This window comes from Meriones unguiculatus, chromosome 7 (genome assembly GCF_030254825.1).
Source record: "Meriones unguiculatus strain TT.TT164.6M chromosome 7, Bangor_MerUng_6.1, whole genome shotgun sequence".
Classification (NCBI taxonomy): domain Eukaryota; kingdom Metazoa; phylum Chordata; class Mammalia; order Rodentia; family Muridae; genus Meriones; species Meriones unguiculatus.
In genome coordinates, this window is record NC_083355.1 from 67,085,539 (window position 1) to 67,110,642 (window position 25,104).

Below are 25,104 nucleotides of genomic sequence, written 5' to 3' on the forward strand. Positions count from 1 at the left end.
TTTTTGTGGTTTAGTTATCAAGGTGACTATGGTCTCATAGAATGAGTTTGGTAATGTTCCTACTGTTATTTTGTGGAATAGTTTTTTTTCTACTTATCTATTTTTATTATTAGTTACATTTTAATAACTGTGTATCCCAGCTATATCCTGCTCCCTCATTCTCTCCCAATCCCATCCTCCCTCCCTCATCTCCTCCCTGCCCCTTTCCAAGTCCACTAATTGGGGAGGACCTCCTCCCCTTTCATCTGACCCTTTTTTATCAGGTATTTTCAGGACTGGCTGGAAAGTCCTCCTCTGTGGCCTAGCAGGACTCCTCCTCCCTTGGGGGTTGGGGAGGTCAGAGAGCCTGCCATTGAGTTCCTGTCAGAAATAGTCCCTGTTTTTGTTCCCCTTACTAGAAAAAAAACAATTGGTTACTGAGCTACCACAGGGTTCATCTGAGCAGAGGTTCTAGGTTATATCCATACACGGTCCTTGTTGGAGTATCAGTCTCAGAAAAGATCCCTGTGCCCAGATATATTTGATCCTTGTGGAGCTCCTATCCTCTCCATGTCATACTAACTCCCCCATTGTGTAAGAGTTTGAAGAGTATTGCAATTAGCTCTTCTTTGAAGCACTGGTAGAATTCATCAATGAAACTATCTGGCCCTGGGATCTTTTTGGAAGGAGACTTTTGATGACTTCTTCTATTTCCTTGGGGAATATAAGACTATTTAACCTGTTAATCTGATCTTGATTTAATTTTGATATATGGAATCTATCAAGAAAATTGTACGTTTCATTTAGATTTTCAATTTGGAAAATAAAAAGCAATATCAGATTTTCTTTTTTTAACCTTTTTTATTTTTTATTAATTACACTTTATTTATTTTGTATCCCCCCATAAGCCCCTCCCTCCTCCCCTCCCTATCCTACCCTCCCTCCCCTTTCTGCATGCATGCCCCTCCCCAAGTCCACTGATAGGGGAGGTTCTCCTCTTCTTCTTTCTGATCTTAGTCTATCAGTTCTCATCAAAAGTGGCTGCATTGTCCTCTTCTGTGGCCTGGCAAGGCTGCTCCCCCCTCAGGGGGAGGTGATCAAAGAGCAGGCCAATCAGATTATGTCAGAGGCAGTCCCTCTTCCCATTACTATGTAACCCACTTGGACACTGAACTGCCATGGGCTACATCTGTGCAGGGCTTCTAGGTTATCTCCATGAATAGTCCTTGGTTGGAGTATGAGTCTCTGGGAAGTTCCGTGTGTTCAAACTTTCTTGTTCTGTTGCTCTCCTTGTGGAGTTCCTGTCCTCTCCAGCTCTTACTATTTCTCACTTCTTACATAAAATTCCATTCACTCTGCCTGACAGTTGGCCATCAGGCTCAGCATCTGCTTTGATAGTCCGCAGTGCAGAGGCTTTCAGAGGCCCTCTGTGGCAGGTTACTAGTTTGTTTCCTGTTTTCTTCTTCTGACTTTCAGAGGCCCTCTGTAGCAGGTTCCTAGGTTGTTTCATGTTTTCTTCTTCAACTAGGAATAGCGCTTCCTCAAGATCCAGCCATACCACTCCTAGGCATATATCCAAAAGAGTCTCAAGTACACAAAAAGGACATTTGCTCAACCATGTTTGTAGCAGCTTTATTTGTAATAGCCAGAAGCTGGAAACAACCCAGATGCCCCTCAACGGAAGAATGGATGCAGAAATTGTGGTACATCTACACAATGGAATATTACTCAGCAATGAAAAATAAGGAAATCATGAAATTTGCAGGTAAATGGTGGGACCTGGAAAGGATCATCCTGAGTGAGTTGTCCCCGAAGCAAAAAGATACACATGGTATATACTCACTCATATAGACATACAACATAGGACAAACCCACTAAAATTGTGCATCTAAAGACACTAAGCAAGAGAGATGACCCTAACTAAAACAGTCAATCCCCATCCTGAAAGGCAAAGAGGATGGACATCAGCTTTTAGGGTGATAAGAACTTGATAATGCTATCTGGCTATGTGATCATGTTTGGTAGCTGTTTCCTGAGTATAAAAATTAATCTCAGGTTTCAGAGTGTGAGTTATTGTGCTTCTTTCAGAATAGGGAAAGATAGAACCTTTGTCCATTTGCTAAATCAAATTCATATTCCTGCAAATTGAGGTAAGCCTTTTCATCAGAGGGAAAGAAACCTAACAACTTGTTGTTACATTTGGAGGATCCATCATTTACTTTATACTTTTAAAAGCCTACATAGAGAAATTATTGTGTTAACAAATCTCTGAGTTGTAACGTGTGCAAAATCTGTCTCCAAGGGGATCGTTTTATGTGGTAGTCAAAGAAGAAAACTTAGAAGCTATTGTGATGGAAATGGAAAACCCTTTGATGCAAAGTACCCACATCAATATACAATGTATTTTTAGGGCCCATTAACTTACTACTAAGTCAAAAGTGAAGAGAAGGAAAAGGCATTCTAAAAAAGCAATGAGAGGAAAGTACACACTGCTAATATGAACATGTTGGGAATCTTCCAAAATTGGAAAGAGATCACGTGACTAGAAAAAGAAAGACAGATTACTGGAAATGCAAAGGCAGTAACTGTTGACAGTCTAGTATGTAGTCTAGACATACATAGAGATTATTACATAAATGGAAATAAAAGAGATACAAGGGATCCTGAGTCTTGCCTGTTTCCTATGAATGCTGAAGGTTCTAGAACCCGAAGACAGGTCAGTTTTTGTTTGTTTGTTTGTTTTGGTTTACATCACTGGTTTTCAAATAACTGGGCTAAAAAATAAATTTTCATCAGTATAAATAACAGCTCCCTTGTGTACATCTGTTACTGCCAACTATCTTCTGAGAATACGGTCTCTCCATCTTAACATCTTAACCTGGCTTTGCCAGACAAAGCGGCAGCATTACTAAAGTCTATTAGAACTACCTTCATCCTACCAAGCACTGAAAATAGAAATAAGAGGATTCAAAGCTTCCCTATCTCCTCATCTTGCAGGTTTTATCAGGCTGACAGGCCAAATCTATGGTAGATCCATTATCTCTCATCTGTATCTGAAAGTGGACAAAAGCATTCAGAATAGAAATTAAGGCTGTTCTATCTGGTATCCAATTGTAATGCACTTCATTGTTACCTTAATACAATAAGCCTTTTCCTCCTAATACTTCATAATGGGCTTCCTATCATGCATCAGTTACAAGGAGCAGGAAATTAGAATTGAACACAAGTATAATTATTTTAGATAGGTAAAATGAAAGTGTAGATTACATCCAGGAGTCAGTGTGGGAAACCTCCCTTTTTCTAGTAAAAGTAAAGCAGTAGTTCTCATCCCTACAATGCCGTGACCTTTTAATATACTTTCTCATGTTGTGGTGACCCCAAACCATAAAATTGTTGTTACTTTATAACTCTAATTTTGCTACTGTTATAAATCATAATGTAAATATTTGTGTTTTATTAGAGGCCTCTCCTGTGAAAGGTGGTTTGATCCCCAAAGGGGATGTGAAACGCAGGTTGAGAAATACTGCTATAAAAGATCTAGATCATGAAACCAACAATAAAGCTACTGTACTAATTAAGAAGGCAGAAAAGAAGGGAAAAAAAAGAAAGAGGGAAAAAAAAAGAAAAGGAAAGGAAAAGGATGGGGAAGGAAAGGAAGGGAAAAAAGAGCTCAGAAAGGATAAATCCTTCAGCAGGAAGCAGACACAAGTAAGTTAGGGTCACAGCCCATTTTGCTGTAATGTACTCAGCGATGGATATTAACATGGATATTATACTAATAGGGTAAAAGCATGAGACTAGGTAACACAAAAATAGACATCAGGAAAAGATGGAAATGCTGGCAGACACTTGTGTTATCAACACAGGGAGACTGAAATTGGAGGTCAGCCTGGCTTACATAGTAAGACTCTGTCTCAACAATAAGAAATTTCAGCGTGACAGGTGTTTGCAAGCTGAGGCGTGTATGCATAATCTGGCCTAATACTCTTTTGGTACATAATTTAGTTGTTTATTATTTATTTATTTATTTATTTATGGACTGGTGCTCTGGTCAGTGTTCTTTAGGCCTTGCTTGTGGCACTTCTTTCTTCACCTCATGAAAACAGAGTTCATTTCTTATAACAAATACCTTACTCAGGTGGTAAGAAGGCTGAACTTCTGAATAAAATTTTGCCAGCTTCTGCTGCACAGAATATTTTAATACATGCAGATTAAGAAGATAAGTAGTGGATAATTTTCTAAATCAAACATTTCTCAATTAAATAATTAAATATAAATAGTTGCATGTTGAACAATGTACAAAACTGTCACAGGTACCCAAAACACATATTGTCTCTGAATTTCACTAAAATTTGGTTACTTGGACAGGTAAACGCGGGATGTCAATGTCCTTTTAAAATAGGAATTACATAGTCAATAAATAATTAATAGTTTAATTATGCAACTAACACATGCACAAAGTAAAGTATGCAAACAGCAAAGATAGCAGCACATTTAAAAGTAAAATTCATTTCCCCATGACACAGCTACCCACTGTTAAATTATGATTGGTATTTGGATTGCTCTTTGTTTTGTTGAAATGTTAATCATACGCACGTATAAATTTCTTCCCTGTCATTATAAACAGTTTCTATAGTCTCCCTTTGACAAGGCCTCTATAATGAACCTACTCATCATTTTATCTCCTCTCTCCTGTCTCTTCTACTTTATGAGAGTTACATAAGTTTTATGCACTTCAAACAGCTGATGTATTTTAACAAATTTATTGAGGTTTCATTACTTAATAGTATTTTGATTTTTGCTAGTTACTACATATAAAGTTTAATTTCAAATTGAAAACAAAATTAAAATTCAACCAATTAATTGAAATATGTATATATATATATACATATATATGTATTTTCCATTGATTATTTATCCTAGAATCAAGATTGATATGATTATATTAACCTAAGTTTTAAATAAATCTTTGTATGTATTTTCTACTTTAAGACCAGGTCTTCTGAAGTACTGCTTATTTTTTATTGGAGAAATGGCCTTATGTAGGCCCAGTGGCTTTGAACTTCGTATTTTGTTAAAGATGTGCATAAATTACTGATCCTTCAGGTCCACCTTACAGGTCTACATAATTGCAGCTTGTGTAAAGTCCTGAGTATCAAACCCAGGGTGGCACATGTCAGACAACGTTATTCTCCTCGCCGGCCTTCATTGCCAGCTCCACTTTTGTGCTATTGGAAATACATAAATTATTTTTACATAAGATATAGAATTATTAGACTAAAAGAGTATAATTTCAACCTAAGTTTTTCATTCAAACTAGCATTGAACTCTGTTCAATGGAAATATGTTTCTATATTTAAATCTTGTATTTTGGAGGACATTTGTTTTTCTCATTAACAGGTTTCAGTTTATAGTATATTTAATTTAGGTAACTAAAATGATACAGTTTTTCATATACACATATATGTGTATGTGTATATATTATATATATTTAATGAAGTTATGTGTATAGATGTGTATATATTTATGTGCTGTGCAAATATTTTTAATGAAGTTATGCTGCTTGGGTTGATAATGCTCTCCTGAAGAGCATTATCATAAATTTACAGAACCCCAATCAAAAGCGCAGAAAATTTTAAGTTGTTGGTCATAAGAGTTCAAGAGAATAACATTGGCTACTACTTTGGGCCTTGGGTGTTTCCTGGAAAGGGAGGAATTCCCTATTGCTGAAGATACCTTTTTGTTCAGACACAGGATTTGCAGGAATTCAACTACATCAGACCCCAAAGCCTCCTTCCTAAAAAATGGCTTTCCTAGTACAGGGAATCATAAGAAAGAAGGGAAGTTAGTCTCATGGGGAAAGGATAGGAGCTCCACAAAGACCAAATATATCTGGGCACAGGGTCTCTTCTGAGACTGACATTCAACCAAGGACCATGTATGGATATAACCTATAACCTCCACTCAGATGTAGCCTGTGGTAGCTCAGTAACCAATTGGTTTCCCAAAGTGAGGGGAACAGGGACTATTTCTAACAGGAACTCAATGACTGGCTCTTTGGTCTCCCCACCCCCGAAGGGAGGAGCAGTCCTGTTAGGCCACAGAGGAGGGCTTTGCAGCCAGTCCTGAAGATACCTGATAAAACAGGATCAGATGAATGGGGAGGAGGTCCCCCCTCTCAGTGGACTTGGAAAGGGGCACGGTGGAGATGAGGGAGGGAGGGAGGGACTGGGAGGGAATGAGGGATCGGGACATGGCTGGGATACAGAGTTAATAAAATGTAACTGATAAAAAAAAATAAAAAATAAAAAATAAAAAAATATATATATATATTTAGCACCAAAAAAAAAAAAAAAAAAAAGGCTTTCCTAGTACTGGAAAGTCTGGTAAAATCTGTCAAAGGAGGAAGCCAGTCAGCATTTCTATAGCTATGATGCACAGAAACCACAAAAAATATCCCTCATGGTATGATATCACCAAAGGTGCAATAGTTGTACCTAATCTTGACAATAACCACAGCTTCCACACTGACTCAACAGCTAAAGTCAACAGGAGGTAATTGTGATTGGTACTACTAACCAACTACCTATGGCAAAGAGATCGTGGAACTTAGAGGAGAAACTTCTACAGGCGTTTTACTAAACCAGCACAATCTCTAACTCCATTCTAAATGCTTATTCCTATACCTTCAAGTAAGTGTAGCTTTCACCCCTCCTAAAAAATAGCTTATGTATGATAGACAGAGGCCCTTTTAAGGGGTCACAACTAGTCAAAATGCAGGGATCAAATGATCATGGACAGTCAAACCCCAACTGATACACCTACAGTACAACTCTCGCACCCAAGATTTAGCAAGCATTTTTGGAGAGGGGTTGAGGATGTAAGAACTGTTAAGAGTCAAAGAATTAACTAGTTTATCATGAGACTGTAGCACCTAGCTACAGTGGAGAAGCCATGTCATGAAATCGCAACAATACGTATACTTAATTAAAACCTGATAATGGAAAAACAGATTGATTCACCAATGTGGGTAGAGGAAATCTCACTGATAGCATACCTAAATGAAGAGCTATTTGAAGTTAAGAATTATTAAGAAAAGAAGGATTAGGCTTCCCTAGTAATGAGCTCCCTAACTGATTATACTATAGCAAGTAGTTGGTCCCAAAACATACATACAAGTAACAGACTCAGCAGGTTGCTTTATATAATTAATCACACACACACACACACACACACACAGAGAAACAATAGTAATTAAATAAAGGCCATGACATGGGGAAGGCAGCATGGAAGTGGTTGAAAGGGGAGTGATGCAATTATATTTTTAATTAGAAGTAAAAGAAAATTTAAAATGAGGTTTCAGTGGAGCAAAACTGGAAATAAAGTTTAGGATTAAAAGTTCATACTACTCTTCCAGAGCATCCTACTCAGATGCAAGTAGCTATGTCAGATGGCACACAAATACCTAAAGGACCAGTTCAGGGGATTTTTCATCTTCTGGATTCACAGGGTGCGTGCACATATGTGTATAGACAGACAGAAAAATAGACACACATACAGACATAAACTCATAAAATATACACATAATATAAAATAAACTTTTAAATTGTTGTCATGTGTTAGTGGTTGGAAGTGAAATGTCATGGCACTGTCTCTGAATGTATCACTTATCTGGATTAGTCTGAAGGAGTCAATTCCATTTGATTTCAAGCCTAAAATTTTCCTTAGTCAGCTGATATATTCTTAGATAGACATTGAAGATAGATTTATTACTGGACTCTATAAATCTTAGATTTCCATACTTCTTTAAGTTCAAAGTTCTGGTACAAAAATATGATATTAAATATTGTTCCATTATATTACCCTAATACAAACATCAAAGACCCAACAACAACCAATATCCAATATAGAACAATATCCCTTATAAACATAGATGCATTTTTTCAATAAAATACTTGCAAACTGAATCCAAGACACATCAAAAATATTATCCACCATAAGCCTGTTCTCATCTCAGAAATTCAGGGATGGTTTAACAAAAATAAATCAATAAATGCAACCTATCATACTAGCAGATTGAAAGACAAAAACAAAAACATTTGATTAGATGTACAAAAGGCCTTTGAAAAGATCCATATCCATTCTTGATAAAAGATCTAATGGGATTAGGAGTATAATAGACATCAGTCAACATTATAAAAGCAAATTATAGCAAGTACCCAGAAAACATCAGCCTAAAAGAATTCAAAGCATTTTAATGAAAATTATATGTATTTTAGTGAAGGATAGCCACTTTCTCCACTCTACTGTCAGTACAGTAACTGAAGTGTTAGCTAGAAAATAAGACAACTTAAGGTTATCCAGGGGGTACAAAAAGGAAGTAAATATTAAAATTTTCTTTATTTGCAGATGTTACTATTGTATACATAAGTGACCCTAAAATCCCAACTAGCAGATTTCTACAGCTGCTAAACACATTCATCAAATTGGCAGGATACAAAATTAACTCAAACATCAGATGCTTTTCTATTTGCCATGATAAATAATAGGCTGAGAAAGAAATCGGGGAAATAATGCCTTTCACAATAGTAACTATGCAAGTGAAAGACTTGTATATTAAAAACTTGAAGGCATTAAAGAAAGAAAAAAGATGAGAAGATAAAACGATTTTCTATGCTGATGTTTTAGTGTAATTAATATTGTTAAAATGGTCATCATACCAAAACAATATACAGACTCAATGTAAGCCTAGTCAAAAATATACCAGAATTATTTTTTTAAAAATTGAAAAATTAATACTGAGCTTCATGTGGAAAAAAATATTCTAAAGGCCATGGTAGTTAAAACAACCCTGAATAATGAATTACTGAATGTATCACCATCTCAGACTTTAAATTACATCATAGAGGTATAGTAATAAAAATAGCATTGTATTGACACATTGGTTAATAGAATCAAATTGAAGTCCCAAACATGAATACACACAACAACGAATTCATAATTTGTTTTTTTACAAAGAAGCTAAGAAAAAACAAAACAACATCAACAACAAAAAATAAACAAGACAGGATCTTCAACAAATGGTGCTGGTCAAACTGGTTGGCAGCATGTAGAAGAATCCAAATAGATCCATACTTATCCTCCTGCAAAATAATCAAGTCAAAGTGTATCAAAGACCTTAACATAAGGACAGATGCACAGAACCTGAGAAAAGAGAAAGTGAGGAATATTCTTGAACTCATTTGCACAGGAAAAACTTTCTGAATAGAGCACTGTTAGCATAGGCACTAAGATCAACAATTAAAAAATGGGACATGGTAAAACAGAAAAGCTTCTATATGGCAAAGTACAGCATCATTCAGACAGAGCAGCAGCCTAGAGAATGGGAAAAGATCTTTACCCATTATGCATTTGATGGAGAGCTAAAATTTAAAATATATAAAGAACTAAAAAATCTGAACATCAAGGAAACGACATGTTTTAAAAAACCTAGGTGAACATTTTAGTTAGGGTCCTCTCTCTTGCTTAGTTTCTTTAGATGCACAGGTTATAGTAGGTTTGTCCTATGTTGTATGTCTATATGAGTGAGTATATACCATGTGTGTCTTTTTGCTTCTGGGACAACTCACTCAGGATGATCCTTTCCAGATCCCATCATTTACCTGCAAATTTCATGATTTCCTTATTTTTCATTGCTGGGTAATACTCCATTGTATAGATGTACCACAGTTTCTGCATCCATTCTTCAGTTGAGGGACATCTGGGCTGTTTCCAGCTTCTGGCTATTACAAATAAAGCTGCTACAAACATGGTTGAGCAAATTTCCTTTTTGTGTGCTTGAGCCTCTTTTGGATATATGCCTAGGAGTGGTATGGCTGGATCATGGGGAAGCACTATTCCTAGTTGTCTGAGAAAGAGCCAGATTGATTTCCAGAGTGGTTGTACAAGTTTACATTCCCACCAGCAGTGGAGAAGGGTTCCCCTTTCTCCACAACCTCTCCAGCAAGTGTTGTCACTTGAGTTTTTGATCTTGGCCATTCTCATGGGTGTAAGGTGAAATCTCAGGGTTGTTTTGATTTGCATTTCCCTAATGGCTAGTGAGGTTGAGCATTTCTTTAAGTGCTTCTCTGCCATTCGGTATTCCTCTACAGAGAATTCTCTGTTTAGCTTTGTTCCCCGTTGTTTAAGTGGATTACTTGGTTTGCTGCTTTCCAGCTTCTTTAGTTCTTTATATATACTGGATATGAGTCCTCTGTCAGATAAAGGGTTGGTGAAGATTCTTTCCCAATCTGTCGGCAGTCGCTTTGTTTTGGTGATGGTCTCCTTTGCTTTGCAGAAGCTTTTCAGTTTCATGAGGTCCCATTTATTGATTGTTGCTCTTAGAGCCTGTTGCTGTTGGTGTTCTGTTCAGGAAGTTTTCTCCTGTACCAATGAGTTCTAGGGTATTCCCACTTTTTTTTCAAGCCGATTTAATGTGTCTGGTTTTATGTTGAGGTCTTTGATCCACTTGGACTTCAGTTTTGTGCAGGGTGATAAGTATGGATCTATTTTCATTTTTCTACATGTAGACATCCAGTTGGACCAGCACCATTTGTTGAAGATGCTATCTTTTTTCCATTGTATGGTTTTGGCGCCTTTGTCAAAGATCAGGTGTCCATAAGTGTGTGGGTTTATTTCTGGGTCCTCTGTTCGGTTCCATTGATCCACTATTCTTGTTATTATGCCAGTACCATGCAGTTTTTAATACTGTTGCTCTATAGTACAACTTAAGATCAGGGATGGAGATACCTCCAGAAGATCTTTTATTGTAGAGGATTGTTTTAGCAATTCTGGGTTTTTGTTATTCCATATGAAGTTGAGAATTTTTCTTTCCAGGTCTGTAAAGAATTGTGTTGGTAATTTGATGGGCATTGCATTGAATCTGTAGATTGCTTTTGGCAAAATGGCCATTTTTACTATGTTAATCCGGCCAAGCCATGAACATGGGAGATCTTTCCATCTTCTCATATCTTCTTCTAATTCTTTCTTCAGAGACTTGAAATTTTTTTCATACAAGTCTTTGACTTCCTTGGTTAGGGTTACTCCGAGGTACCTTGTGACCCAGAGGCTATTTAAGCTGTGGGCTGGCTTTCCCCAGGGTCCGATGATTGTTCAAGGTTCCTGAATAAACTGCATTGAAAAAAAAAAACCTAGGTGAAGATATAAATGTAATTCTCAAAACAAGAACATTAAATGGTCAAGCAGTACTTAAAGACGTGTCCTGCATCCTCAGTCACCAGAAAAATGCTTATTAAAATGACCTTGAGATTTACTTTTCTTAGCCCACTCAGAATGGTCACGATCAATTAAACGAATGAAAGCACACCATATCCTGGCAAAGATATGAGAAAAAGAGAATAATTATTCATCACTGGTGGGAGTATAAAGTTGTACAACTATCAATGAAATTAGTGCAGTGTTTTCTTGAGAAGCTTGGGATGGGTCTATCTCAATATGTAGAGAAACCACTTTGGAATGTATCAGAACTCTGGATCCCAGTACAGAGAAACTTGCTCTTTTATTCATAGCTTCTCTTGTTTTATGAGTCATAAACTAGAAACGGATTAGTTGTCCATCAACTGATCAATGAATGGATGATGAGCATATTTTGTTGTATGTTTACATAGTGGGATATTATTGAGCTGTTAATACAAAAATGTTTGTTTAATTTTGGAAGGTAATATAAAGCTGGGTGGTTTGGGAGATGGGGAGGATCTGGGAAGAATTTTTGAAAGAAACAAAAAAAATGAATAAAAACATATTGTATATTTTCTTTCTTGTGCCAAAAGCTGGATTTGCATCTATGACTATTTATATTTAAATCAGCAATTATTATTTGTTCTTGAAATATTATAATCTGTGATTACTTTGTGGGTTTTTTTTTGTATTGCTTATTAGGTAAATAAACTATATCTCAAACACCTAATATGAATATTGAATATCCTGAAAGTCCTCATCTCTTGAAATTACTTGTAATGGTTTACTTTCTTCAAGCCTAAACAAAGACTGTGATGTGGTCATATATGCCTTCAGTATTAGGAGGCAGAATTGGAGAGATTTTGTGCATTCAAGAAAGGTAAGTGTAATTTACATAGCCAGAGTCAGGCCAGCCAGAGCTATGCAACAAGATTTTATCTCAGTAAAACAAGACAGTCAAATGACTGTTGTGAAGGATAGAAGAAACTTGTTCTGTGTAAAAATTTATCACTGATTTCTAGATAGACTTGTTCCTTGAATTAGGTTTGTATAATGGAGGAAGAATGCCGAGTGAATAAATTTCCATTTAGATTTTGTGGAAGATGAGTGGAGGAAGTGACCTTCCCATTACCCCACACAGATGGAAAATGGAATGATATTTTTTACATCAGAGATTATCTTCTGTATTTCAGAACTACATTTTTCTTTTCTTCTTTTCTCTTTCTTCTTTTTTCCTTTCTTTCTTTCATTTCTTCTTTGCACTTCTTTTGTCTTAACTGGAATTCAGTGATATTACATCTATGGTATTCTCTCAAAAAAACCATTCAATTATATCTTTAGAGGACAGTTTCCTGAGCCCTGAAGCAGGCATTTGTGAGTTATCACAGTTCTGTACTTAGACCTTCACTCACTTTTCTTCTTTTTCTGAGGAAATGCACCTGTTCTAGAACAGTTAATTGTGACCTTGAAACATCAGAAGCTTGCTACCAACAATTTATCCCAGATTGTAACTATCTTTGTTATTAAATTCATTTTGTTCAATTATTCATTAAAGTTTGAATTTGCTGTCATACTTACTTCTTCACAGATAGTGGTATAGGCTCATTATAAATGTACAAAGCTATGTATACATGTCTATATAGTTCAGGCTTTTCAATAAAAATATAGAGAAGAAATAGAGAGGTTTTTGTGTTTACTTATGCAGTTTTATTATTTTGATATACTCTTGTCTCTCTCAGGTTCTCCTCTCATAAAAACTACTTAGACAAGAGTGACGTTGAACTTTAGACTTTCCTGCTTTTACTTCCAAGGTTCTGGTGTTCCATGTATGTGCTACCACACAGGTTCATGTGGGCCTGGGTATTGAACCCAGGGCTTTGTTCATGATTGGAAAGTTTAAGCTATACCCATTCACAGCGATATAGGTCTATGACCAAAAAAAAAGTGTTAAGAGTGAGAGTCAGTTTTCTTTAATTGTGTGCTTGCGCAGGAGCACCGTGGAACCGACTCTGGTGGAGGGTATGGGGGTGGGGGTGAGGGAGTTGGCCATAAGGGCATTAGTGTTGGTGAGCTGACTGCGGCAGTCAGGAAAGCTTCCCACAGGGTCATGAGTTCAGCAGAGCTAGCCCTGCCCCTTCCCTACTGCAACACTCAGGAGAGCAGTCCCTGCAGCTCGCCTGGTCTGCACAGCAACTCTGACTCTGGTGGTGAGGTTGCAGAATAGCCAGCCCCAAGAGCAACAGTGCTGTGCAGATGGCCCCACCACTCATCCGCTGGGAATAGCAAGGATATGGAGGTGATGCCCTCCCCACACTTCTCTCCACTTGCAGAAGTTGAGAGAGCAGGCCCCAGTATCATGAGAGCTGGTGAGCTGGCCTTGTCCCTTGCAGCACTTGGGAGAGCAGGCCCTGTACCTTGCCTGTACAGCGCAGTAGAGCAGGCAATGCTGGAGGGGTTCAGGTGAACCAGCCTGGAGACCAAGATCATGGAGAGCTTACCTCAACACTCATCTGCTGTGAAGTAGGGATATGGGGGTATCTCCCATCCTCCCCATTGACCGCAAGGGCATGAGAGCGGAAGCGCTAGGCCTGACCCCTCACTAGCTACAGTATCCAGGAGCGGGTCCCCGCATCTGTCCTGGGCAACAAAGCAGAACTGCCCATCCAGAAGTGAGAAAGCTGGCTCAGGCCCTCACAGGTTGCAGAACTTGGGACAGTGAGCCCCATATCTTGACTGCAGCATAGTGGAGATGGATCTGGAGGTTAAGTGTGCAGGTGAGCTGGTACAGAGGGCATAAGAGCAGAAGAGCTGACCCTCCATCCTGCCAATGGTCGCATTGGGTGGCCTGGCCACAACAGTGCTTGAGAATTCTCCCTGGAGGGTAAGCGAGGGAAAGCAGGAGGGCTGACCAGATCAGTTACCATCTAGTTGCAGAATCAGGGCTTGAGTTGGCCCACCCCCAAATCTATATCGTCTGGGAACAGTGGAGACAAGTGAAATGGTCAATCTTGCTGAAAAAAGCTGCAGAATCTCCATGATAGAGGGCAACACCAGGATTACATGAGAGTCCTGGTGAGGATTCAATATTAATGGTGTCACAGAATCCAGAGACTTCTAACCAGAGCAGTGTTCATTGCAATGAATATTTGAAAGCGAAGATGTGTGGACAGAAGCATATACAGTGCGGGACACACTGTGGCACAGCTTCCACAAGGAGATTTTTTTAATGCTTTGTGTGTGTGTGTGTGTGTGTGTGTGTGTGTGTATGAGAGAGAGAGAGACAGAGAGACAGAGAGATTTGGCAAGATGGTGGCTAACGTTACAAGAGCAAAGTGTGGATATGAGTAGAGGGGCAGACGAGCAGGGCTGTGAAACTCTCAAACAATCAATAGAAGTTTAAAAAAATGACCTTGAGCAAACTTTGTACTTTGCCTGCGTCAGGATCTTCTGCAACATGAGATACTGACCAGATTTCTGGATGTGACATTGGATACACTGAAGTAGATTCATTTGTGCAGCCTGGAAATTTGATTCTTCCAGGGTTTATGTTAAACTCAGGTTTCTGAATATGAATACACTAAGTGGATAACACTATAAACATAAAACACTTGGATTTAGTCACTGTTTAAGATGTCTGCCAGTGACATCTTTCATATTTACTTCCTCACTTTTCAGGTAATTAGTTTCAGTTCTGTCACAGTGATAGACATTAGCTATTAACTTATACTATTGTTTGGATGTTTGAAAAACAAAATAAATTATATATGTGTGATTACTGCTCATTTTAGCAATCATAAATTTGTTTTGACATGTCATTACTAGCTAGAATTTGTTTCAACAATTTTTACCTATCATTTATAATAGCACGAGTTCTGATATTAGAAAACTGAATGTTAACATTGTGCTGAAAGTTAAACAATTGTAGGTATTACCATAACGTTCTGCAATAACAACAACAACAACAAAAACAAGCAATTCCTGTTTGCGAATGAACTCTCAAATAAATGAACTGGAATATCTGTGGTTTTTGTGACACGCCACAACACTAAGACTTTAAAATTAACATAAAGCCCATAAATTCTAATGAAGTAAAGTCATAACAGTCCACCCTCTGATATAGAAGAACTGATTTCAACATGAATGTGTACTGTAGAATCAGTTTCCATGCAGAAATGTGCAGCAAGAAGGTACAAGGAAAGCTGGTTGTATGAAAACTATACTTTTATACACATACGAGATTGGAATGAAACTATATATATATATATATATATATATAGTTGATGTGAAGTCAGCACGGACCACTTCAAATAACGTTTGAACTGAGGATAGACTATGAAAAAATGCTTCCTTTAGCACTGATGGTAGTCTGTTCTCATTGTTCATTTGTTACAATTATAATTTTAAATATTTAGCGTTTTTGAGGTGCAATTCAAAAATCAAATTGATTTTGTATGAGGTTTTCAGTAGATATATATTAAGAAATTATTGTGACAATCAATTTAGCCTCTTCACCTCACATGTTGTATGTTTCTGTCTCCCCCTCTCTCTTTTCCCTCTATCTGCATCACTTCATTTGCCATTTTTCCCTTCCTTTATTTTTTATTTTTTGTAAGTACACCAAGCCTTCACTTGATACACATTTCAAAATGTTCAGTAAACTGTTACTATTGTCTCTACCCTGCATGTTAGGGACCCAGAATATATTCACCTTATAGATAAACATCTATATTATTTAACTACATATACAGTTTCTCCTCCCTTGCTCCTGTAATTCACTCTTCTACTCTGTGCCTGAGTTGGTTAGATTTTATAGAAAACACACACAAATAACACCATGAAGTATTTACCTTTTGAAATATAATTCATGCCCCTTAGTATAATGTCCTCAAACATAGTTTATGTTTTTGAAATGGGACAATTTCCTCGTTTTTATGGTTGAATAATACTCCTATGTGTTCACATGTGCTCCATTTTTAAGTATGTTATGTATTTATTTAATATAGCATGTAAATATTACCATTGAGATTTGTGAGAGTCACCCAGTAAGAAATCATAACTGCAGTCTTCCCACTTGATTTGCCTTGATTTGGGTTAGCCATTTTATAGACCACACATATTTAAAACATAATGTAAAAGAAAGAATATATTCTTTGTCTGCCAGTTAAAAATAAAACTTGAAAAGATACCTATGAAGAATATCACAAATTATATCACCTTATATTAGTGAAAATTTTGTATTTTGGTAGATTAGAGCAAGCTGGCAATTAAGACAGCACAGAAAGCATGTCATCTGCTGGCTTCATAGACTTCACATATTCAGCTGTTATTTTATGAAAGTTACACTTAATAAAATGTAAGAGTAATTTATTATGCAAATCAACATATAAAGTTCACACACTAAGAAGTTAATTAACAAATTGGACTGGACAAATTTTGAAAGTGAAGTACAATTAATAAAATCAACTCTGTCATTGCCTAAGAGGGTTCTACATATGCTGTTTGAAAAATAATTTCCGATAATTATTTAATTGAAAGAATAACACTATAATTTAAAGTGTGCATGTAAGGACATAATTTTATTTTCAGAAATAGTATCTATTGTAGTGAAATATATTCTAATTCACAAAGCAATCATTCAGTTTTTAGTACAAAAGGCAAGGTATAGCAACATGTGAATTAAGATATGAATTTAGATTTTTCTCTTAAGTGTTAAATTTGCAATTGTATTTTTTTGTTCTTTTGATTTCCAATTTTTAATTTGAATTGTCATGTAAGCATGGAAGCATTTCAGTGTTTTTTTACATATTTAATGAAAATTCTCCTTCAGCTAAAATGATGTACATCCCAGTAATTTTAAAGTGTATTTAAGTGAAAGCAATTGATGATTTTTAGAAATGGCTGCATTTTGATACCATACTGCTTAATTTTTTGCATCAAAATACCAAACTGTGCCATAGAACCCTCCAGTGTGATAGTACAATGGTTATTCTTGACATCATGATGGTGCATTGTGCCACTACTATGCTCATTTGTCTCATCAAAATAGTGTATTGTGATAACATAATGTTGTGTTTTGCCACTATCATACTCTATTATTTCACTGGAATATAGCAGTGTAGCATCTGAACACTCCATTGTACCATCACAATACTGAATTTCGCCATCAGCGATAAGTTTTATCATCATAATGCTAAAGTTTCTACGTACTATCACTGTGCTCAGTCTGACATTAAAATATTTCATTGTGACAGCAGTGCAGAACTGGGATACTACATTGTTGCAGTTTCCAATGACTATATTCTGCTACACCATGACAATTCAGCACGTGATATCACAATCCTTAACCATAATATCAGAATGCTTAATTATGACATCATAATGATCCATTGTGCCATTGCAGTATTCATTTGTACTCCATTGTGCCATCACAAAAAACTTATATCACAACCCCAAGTTGAGAGATCATGATGTTATGGCAGCACAAATCATCATTGTGCCATCATGATTTTCAATCACAGTATTCCATTGTGACAGCACAGCAGTCAATTATGTCATTCCAATATTAACTGTGAGATCATAATGCTGAATCATTTCACCATAATATTCCTCTGTGCCCTTGATGTACTTTGCCATCAAAAGGCTGCAATCATAATAGTGTATGATACCATTATAGTACTGTATTATAGAATCAGAGTGCCGATCATGTTATCACTGTGACATCATAATGCTCCATTGTTTTGTCCCAATGTTGAATTTTGATATTACAATGATTTTTTTTTTTGAGACAGAGTTTATTTGTGTAGCCTTGGTTGTCCTGGGTTCTCTTCATAGACCAGGCTAGCCTTGAATTCACAGGGATCAGCCTGCCTCTGCCCCCGAATTGCTAGAATTAAAGGAGTACTTTTTTTTTTTAAGCCTGGGCAAAGTGACTTTATTTGAGTGCCAGGATCACGACAGGACTTAGAAGTTAGCATTGGGGCCCTTCTTCTTGCCAAAGGTGGGAATGACATTGGCAAAGCAATGATTGTACTGCATTTGTAGTTTGGCCCAACCTGTCTTCTTCTTCTTCTTCTTCTTCTTCTTCTTCTTCTTCTTCTTCTTCTTCTTCTTCTTCTTCTTCTTCTTCTTCTTCCTGTCCTTCTTCTTGTTCTTCTTGTTCTTCTTGTTCTTCTTCTTCTTGTCCTTGTTCTTGTTCTTGTTCTTCTTGTTCTTCTCCTCCTCCTCCTCCTTCTTATTATTATTGTTCTTGTTCTTGTTCTTGTTGTTGTTGTTGTTGTTGTTGTTGTTGTTGTTGTTCTTCTTCTTCTTCTTCTTCTTCTTCTTCTTCTTCTTCTTCTTCTTCTCCTGCTTGGCTCTCAAGGAGTTTGGTCAAACTCCTTGGGAGTTTGGGAGTTTGACCTTTCACTTTTCCAGCAAGAGCCAGGAAACCATGAACTTTACCTCCCACCATGCAGCCAACTACTTCCAGAGTGGTTAGGGCCTCTACACCACACTGGCTTAGGGTGACCTCATCTTCCAGCAGTGAGCCTACCAGAATCATAACTTGATCTTCATGGTCAATGTCTTCCAATGAGGCCACATGAGCTTTGATCTGGACTACTGTCTCCTGGTTGGTCACCTTGTGAGTGTGTAGCTCCTGGGTGCCGACAAAGAGTTGCATGTTGACAACTAACTCACAGACACCTTTACTCCTACTGCAAAGATGGAGTCAAGAAAGAGTAAAGGTGTTTTGAAGCCATCATAATAATATATGCTATAGTTACAGTGCTCCACTGAGCAGTAATGGTGGTGAATTATGACCATCACAATGTTCCATTGTATCATCACCGTGATACACTGTGGTATCATTGTGCAAACACAAAGCTGAATTGTGACATCAGTGTGCTCCTTTGTGACATCACAATACTCAGTTATTGCAATGCTGAATTGTAGCATCACAATGTTGAATTTTGATATCAGTGTGATCCTTTGTGCTATCACAATCCTGTGTTGTGACATCACAGTCCTAAATTGCAATGCAACAATGGTAAAAATAGACAACCAGATGCTCCATTAGAACATAATGGCTCCCTACTGTGCTATTATAAAACTCTATTATGTCTCCAACAAGCTGAGTTTTGACATCAAATTCCTTAGTATAATGTTACAATGCTCCATTTTGAAATCACAGCTTGTAATAATGATATCACTAAGTCCCCTTATGCCATCACAATGCTGAACTGATATCATGATAGTGCATTGGGTAATTAAACCACTATGATATGCCATTGCATTGCTCCACTGTGCCTCCAATATGCTCCACTGTGATGACAAAATGCAGTAATATATGATCACAAAATTTAACTGCACCATCACAGGGTTCCACTGCAATTTCAGAGTGCTGAATTTTGACACTTTCCTGCATTGTGGTATTGCAGTGTTTTAACACTGTATCTAACTGAGATATCCCTATGTTGCATTGTGTCATCAGAATTTTGAGTTGTGACTTTACAATATTTCATTGTTCCATCACAATGGTGACTTTTGATTTCACAGTACTAAATTTGCTATCATGCTCTGTTCAATTTGTCATCTCAACACAGCATTGTGGTATCACAGTTCTTTATCAGTGTCAATTAATAATGTATAACAGCACAATGATGTATTATTTACATTAAAGTTTGGCATTGTGATGTCATGTTATGCCATTGTTTTATCCTAGTGCACTGCCATAGTCCCCCAACAGTGTCAAACTACCTTTTAATGATTACTGTGGCATCACAACATTCCTTTGTTCCATCAAGATACTAAACTGTAGCCTCTCTCTCAGTTGCTTATTTTGCCATCACAAAGCAGCATTGTGTTGCCACAGTGATGAGTGACCTATAATAATGCTGTATTGACCTCTCAAGATACATTATCCTTCCATTATAATATTCTCTTTGAAACCATGATAAAACAACTTAGGATAGCAATGCCTTATCTTGTCTCTGGTTTTCATGCATGATGGTGAAGAAGGTGTAGCTCAGTTAAAGGTAATAAGAATGATAGGCCATGCTAGGGATTTGGAGCTCAAACCATGAACAAGGCATAACCTCCAGTGTCCCACTCCTTTAACCTACCTCTGCCAACCAGGCCCTCCAATCCAGAACAAATCAAACTTTCATTACAGTACACAAGGTTAGCTGCTTTGGTCATTGCTAAAAGAAGAGAAGAAAGAATGTGAAGCAATGCCTATTAAATGTTACTCATTAAAACAGGCCCATATTTAAGTGAAGAGGTTGCTTACCTGAAAAATCAACTCTATCTTTCTCATTTTTTTCAAGACAAACAATATCTTGAAGTAACATTCTTCAGACCATCCTTAGTTTATCTCTATTTCCAGCCCAAATTGTCCTTCTTTTAATTTTAATAGGAAGGTATTCTCCTTTTTAATTCTTATTTCTTAATATAGGGCTCTCTTTTGCCTTAATGTAGTTGACATAAAAATACAAATCTCACCTTAAAAGACACAGAAATTATTTTTTCTAAGTAATTTATTTATTTTTAACTTTTATTAATTACACTTTATTCACTTTGTATCCCCCCACAAGCCCCTCCTTCCTCCCCTCCTGATCCCACTCTCCCTCCTCCTTCTTCACGCATGCCCCTCTCCAAGTCCACTGATAGGGGAGGTCCTCCTCTCCTTCCTTCTGATCTTAGTCCATCAGATCACATCAGGAGTGGCTGCATTGTCATCTTCTATGATCTGGTAATTTATTCTGGAAACAAATATGAGTCATGATGTCCTGAGAACACAGATTCAGATTATTCCAAATACATTCCAACATGAAAATTTTCATGGAATAATCATGTTGGAATAATTCTTCCAACATGAAGAATTATAACAGGACAAAAGAAATGCCATTGTTAAATATAATAAAACAGCAACAATCTGGGAAGATGGTTAAGAGATAATTCTCTTCAGGATTTACAGTGTATCATGAAAAAAGATTCTTGAGTCAGGAGAAAGAGCATTAGATAGAAACAGTATGATTTACAGAACCATGAACATGATGGGGCCATAGAGAGAATCAGAACTCCAACCCCCATTAAACATGGATAGAAGCAGTTTCATCAAGAATGAGAGAGGGAGCTAGAATGCCAGAAAGATGGACAGACAAAGAAAGGCAGAGAGAAAGAGAGACAGAGATGGACCAAGAGGTTGATCATGAGGGAAATAAGATCGGGTGGGACAGAGGGGTCTTGAGAGTAAGTTTCAAGAGCAATCCACTTGAAAAAAATTCTTAAAAGTAAAGAAAATATCAGACTTCTGTGAGTTTGGCAGAAGGTTTCACATCATCTTATTTAATTCAGCATAGCCATTGCAAAGAGCTAGGAAGAGCCAGATATCATAAATTGAGTGCTGTCAAGTCACTGCACAGACTACTCTTTAACTCTGTCACAATGAGAACATCAAGGAGGCAAAGTCTAATTTTTTTCAAGCTGAGGGATCTGGAAAAAAAGGTATAAAAGGTATAAGCCTGTGCTCCAGCAGTCATAAATCACACTGCTGTTTAAATACATTGAGAGAACATTATGTAGAAAGATTACAGCAAAATTGAAAAGTATGTGCTATCTGGTAACATTTTTTTTCTACCTTTTGGGTTATAGGAAGCTAACGGTCTTTTGGAACATTCCAAAAAGATTAACCTAATAGTCACAAGGCTTTTTGATCAAATACAGAGAGAGGTAATAAATGGTTATTTAAAGGGTTGAAGATAGCCTGAGACAGTTTGGCTCTAAACCTGAACTTTCTATAACCATGAAAGTTCTACTTAGAATAAACAGCATTGTGTGATCATTAATACAGAAGCAGCTTTTCTCTCTTAGGAACTTACATTCACAATGGGAAGCATTTGTGCAGAGGACAAAGCTATTTCATTTTCTTTCTTTTTTAAAAATATCTATCTATGTATCTATCTTCCTATCTATCTATCTATCTATCTATCTATCTATCTATCTATCTATCTATGTAATGTATGAGTGCTCTATCTGCATGTACACCTGCATGTCGGAAGAGGGCCTTAGATCCCAGTAATGATGGTTATAAACCACCATGCTGTTGCTGGGAATTGAACTCAGGACCGCTAGAAGAGCAGACAGTGCTCTTAATCACTGAGCCATCCCTCCAGCCTCCCTATTTCATTTTCTTTATCGTATTTGATTCTATATCAGATAATGAAGGATGAAATCTATCTTTGTCATGAGAGTGTCATATTTGTGGGCTAGTTATTAAATTTATTATTCTCTTCCTTTATTAGGTATCTAGTTAAGTACTGGGAGAGTTGAAGGTATTTGAGGGTGGACTCTTCAGTCATAGTCATCATGGAAATGAAAAAGAAAAAAAAAGGTGGACTTTGATTACTAGCCAGGTGAAGGCCTGACATTCTAAGCCACTGACAGGTGATAAGTTTACTAGCAAAAGGAATTCAATAGATAAGCAAAACATGCTATCGTTCCTCTCAAAAGAGATAGTACAAATGGGTCTTTTAGTCACAGAGCAGGAAAATACAAAATAGTATCCTAGGGAAATTGTACTAGAAACCTTAGAAATAATGCAAAGCCTCCCTAAAGTATAAGTCAGCTCCATGTCCCTCCAGCCCCTGACCATTCTCACCTGTTCTGCTTTACCCTGTGATAAGCTGCTTCTACATGGCATTCCCCCTGCCTTGTCTGGCTTTGATGGAGACCACATGGATGCTGAACAAGATACAGATGTAAACTGTTTCATCATATTTTTTTCTGGGTTATTTCAAGTTTTAAATTATAAATTATTTGTAAAGTACTTTCATAGTTACATCCTTAAAACATTACCACCTTCAGAGGAAGTTTGGCAGACTAAATTTTTTTTTTTAATGTCTTTACCAATAAATAAATAAATAAATAAATAAACCATATATGTTGTAAATATTGTTTGCAGTTAAACAGTGTTTGTCTTTAATGCAGATGACGGTTTTGTTTGTTTGTTTGTGTGTGTGTTTGTTTTAGTTTCTGTGATTCCCTGGCTGAGGCACAGCTCATAGCATAGCCAAGGCATGGGGAAGGTACCACTGCAGCCCTGGAACTGAGCTGATGCTTGGGCAATCAGAGTAAATACACAGTGATTACCCACCGCTGCTCTTCTGCAGCCTGCTCCTGCGCTGACTGTCCAGCTGGCTGAAATAACACATTTCCTCATTGTCCAGGCCTCGTGTATATTTTATTTTATTTTTTATGGTTTCATTGCTTAGTACATTCAAAACTTCAAATGCTCCACTTAGCTTTCATCATGCTTGTTCTTGTCACTTGTCTCAGGCTCTGCTGCTCAACCTCCCCTAAGGTCAGTTCAGCTAAATACTGAACTAAACACAATGGCCACTGAGAAACACGACTGCAGAAGCAGAAGAAGTGCCACTTCACTGTGTGCAGAGTTCATTCTTTCAAACATCCTTGCAGCAGCTGGAGCTTTCCATCCTTGGAAGCCACTGCCCATATGTTCACCTTTATTATCGCCCTGAAGCTTCCAGGCATCTGCTCAATTACTGTCTTGTATACTCAATGGTAGTTTCATTTGCGTTAAAAAAAAAATTATTTGCCCCTCATTAAGTTAGAATGGCGCTGTAACCATTGCAGAGCTACACAAAAGTACATTGCAAGCCTCAGGTGGAGCTAAAAGAATGAGATGTGTGTGTGCCTTTAAGTGTTAGGAATCAGGTTATGTTCACGTGTGCTTATTTCTCCTTCTCAGAACCACGAACAGATTTCTTTCTCTGAGAGAAAGGAAGTTTCAGTAATAGAGAATAAGCTTTGCTCCCGTGAATGTATTATTCACCCAAGGGAAAATACAAGACTTACCACAGCCACAGATGTGGATCATTCATGGTTCTCCTTTGTGAGGCTTCAAGCTTGTTCTTCTATAGCCCTTGTTTAGACAAAATGTGTCTGCAGTACTCCTAACTGTCCTTTTCTTCTGCAGCTAAGTTTTCTTGTCAGTTGTGTTATCAAAATGGCATAAGTGTTATGTCAATACCATTTCAAATATAAGGCAGTAGCCATTGAAAGTCTAAGGCAAATTGTTTTCCAACTAAATGCTGGCATCCCAACCTGCTCTTAAAGATTAAGACCTGGTCTCTTGACAAAGCACTGAAGCAGCAAATTTAAAAAGAGGCAAATAGAAGATAGACTACTTGGCAATAGAGATAAAACAGTTCATTTCCTGCTTAATGTTTGCATTTTTCTGGTTTTGAGCAGGCATAAAATTACCTGTAACAAAGTGACACTTAATAGACTCTGGACATTTCAAGAGAAATGTAAGTTTTAAATACATTTCCATTCCTAGGGAATAAAATGAGGAACGTAGAGAAATGAAATTTATCAAGTACAAATCTTGAAGGCAGAAAGAAGAATGGAAAGAATTAAAGATGGATTTCAATCCTATGGATTTGTAATTGTTGAAATACAATTAAATATTTTTTGTTGTTTTTCAGGGTCATAATTTTCAAATTTATGAAGAGGACATCCTCTAACAAGACTAGTCTGCTAGTAAATGGTGGGGAATACCAACCTAGCCACAAAACTTTGACCCAAAATTCACCCTGACTACGAGATATGCAGGGATAAAGATAGAGCATATAAAGCAGAGATTGAGGGAAGGCCCAATCTATAAGGGGCCCAACTAAAGACCTACCCCATTGGAGACTGCAAACCCATGACACTGTGATACTCTGCTAAGCCTGTAGATAGGAAGTGGGGTCTGTTTTTGTAATGGACTCACTTGCCAGCCTTTTGATCACTTTTCCCTGGTGGGACTACCTTGACCGGCCACAGGGGAAGAAAACACATGTAGCCCTGATGCAACTTGAAGAGCTGTTGTGTATGGGAAAGGGAGCT

At 37.3% G+C, this 25,104-nt stretch overlaps 1 protein-coding gene across 1 annotated transcript; it reads right to left on the bottom strand.

Annotated features, from left to right (window-relative positions):
- Positions 1 to 18,174: 18,174 nt before the first annotated feature.
- LOC110543130 (ubiquitin-like FUBI-ribosomal protein eS30 fusion protein) lies at positions 18,175 to 18,874 on the bottom strand. The gene is made up of 2 exons (XM_060388341.1): positions 18,597 to 18,874; positions 18,175 to 18,298 (listed from the first exon to the last, which is right to left on the bottom strand). Exons 1-2 carry the CDS (start codon positions 18,872 to 18,874, stop codon positions 18,175 to 18,177), a joined length of 402 nt encoding a protein of 133 aa, XP_060244324.1.
- Positions 18,875 to 25,104: the final 6,230 nt, after the last annotated feature.

Bases quoted from the DNA above. Each gene is read 5' to 3' on its own strand.
- LOC110543130 (XM_060388341.1), bottom strand. From the start codon at position 18,874: ATGCAACTCTTTGTCGGCACCCAGGAGCTACACACTCACAAGGTGACC. The intron at 18,299-18,596 runs CCCAAGGAGTTT...GAAGAAGAAGAA, and splicing joins AAAGGTCAAACTCCCAAACT to GAAGAAGAAGAAGAAGAAGA.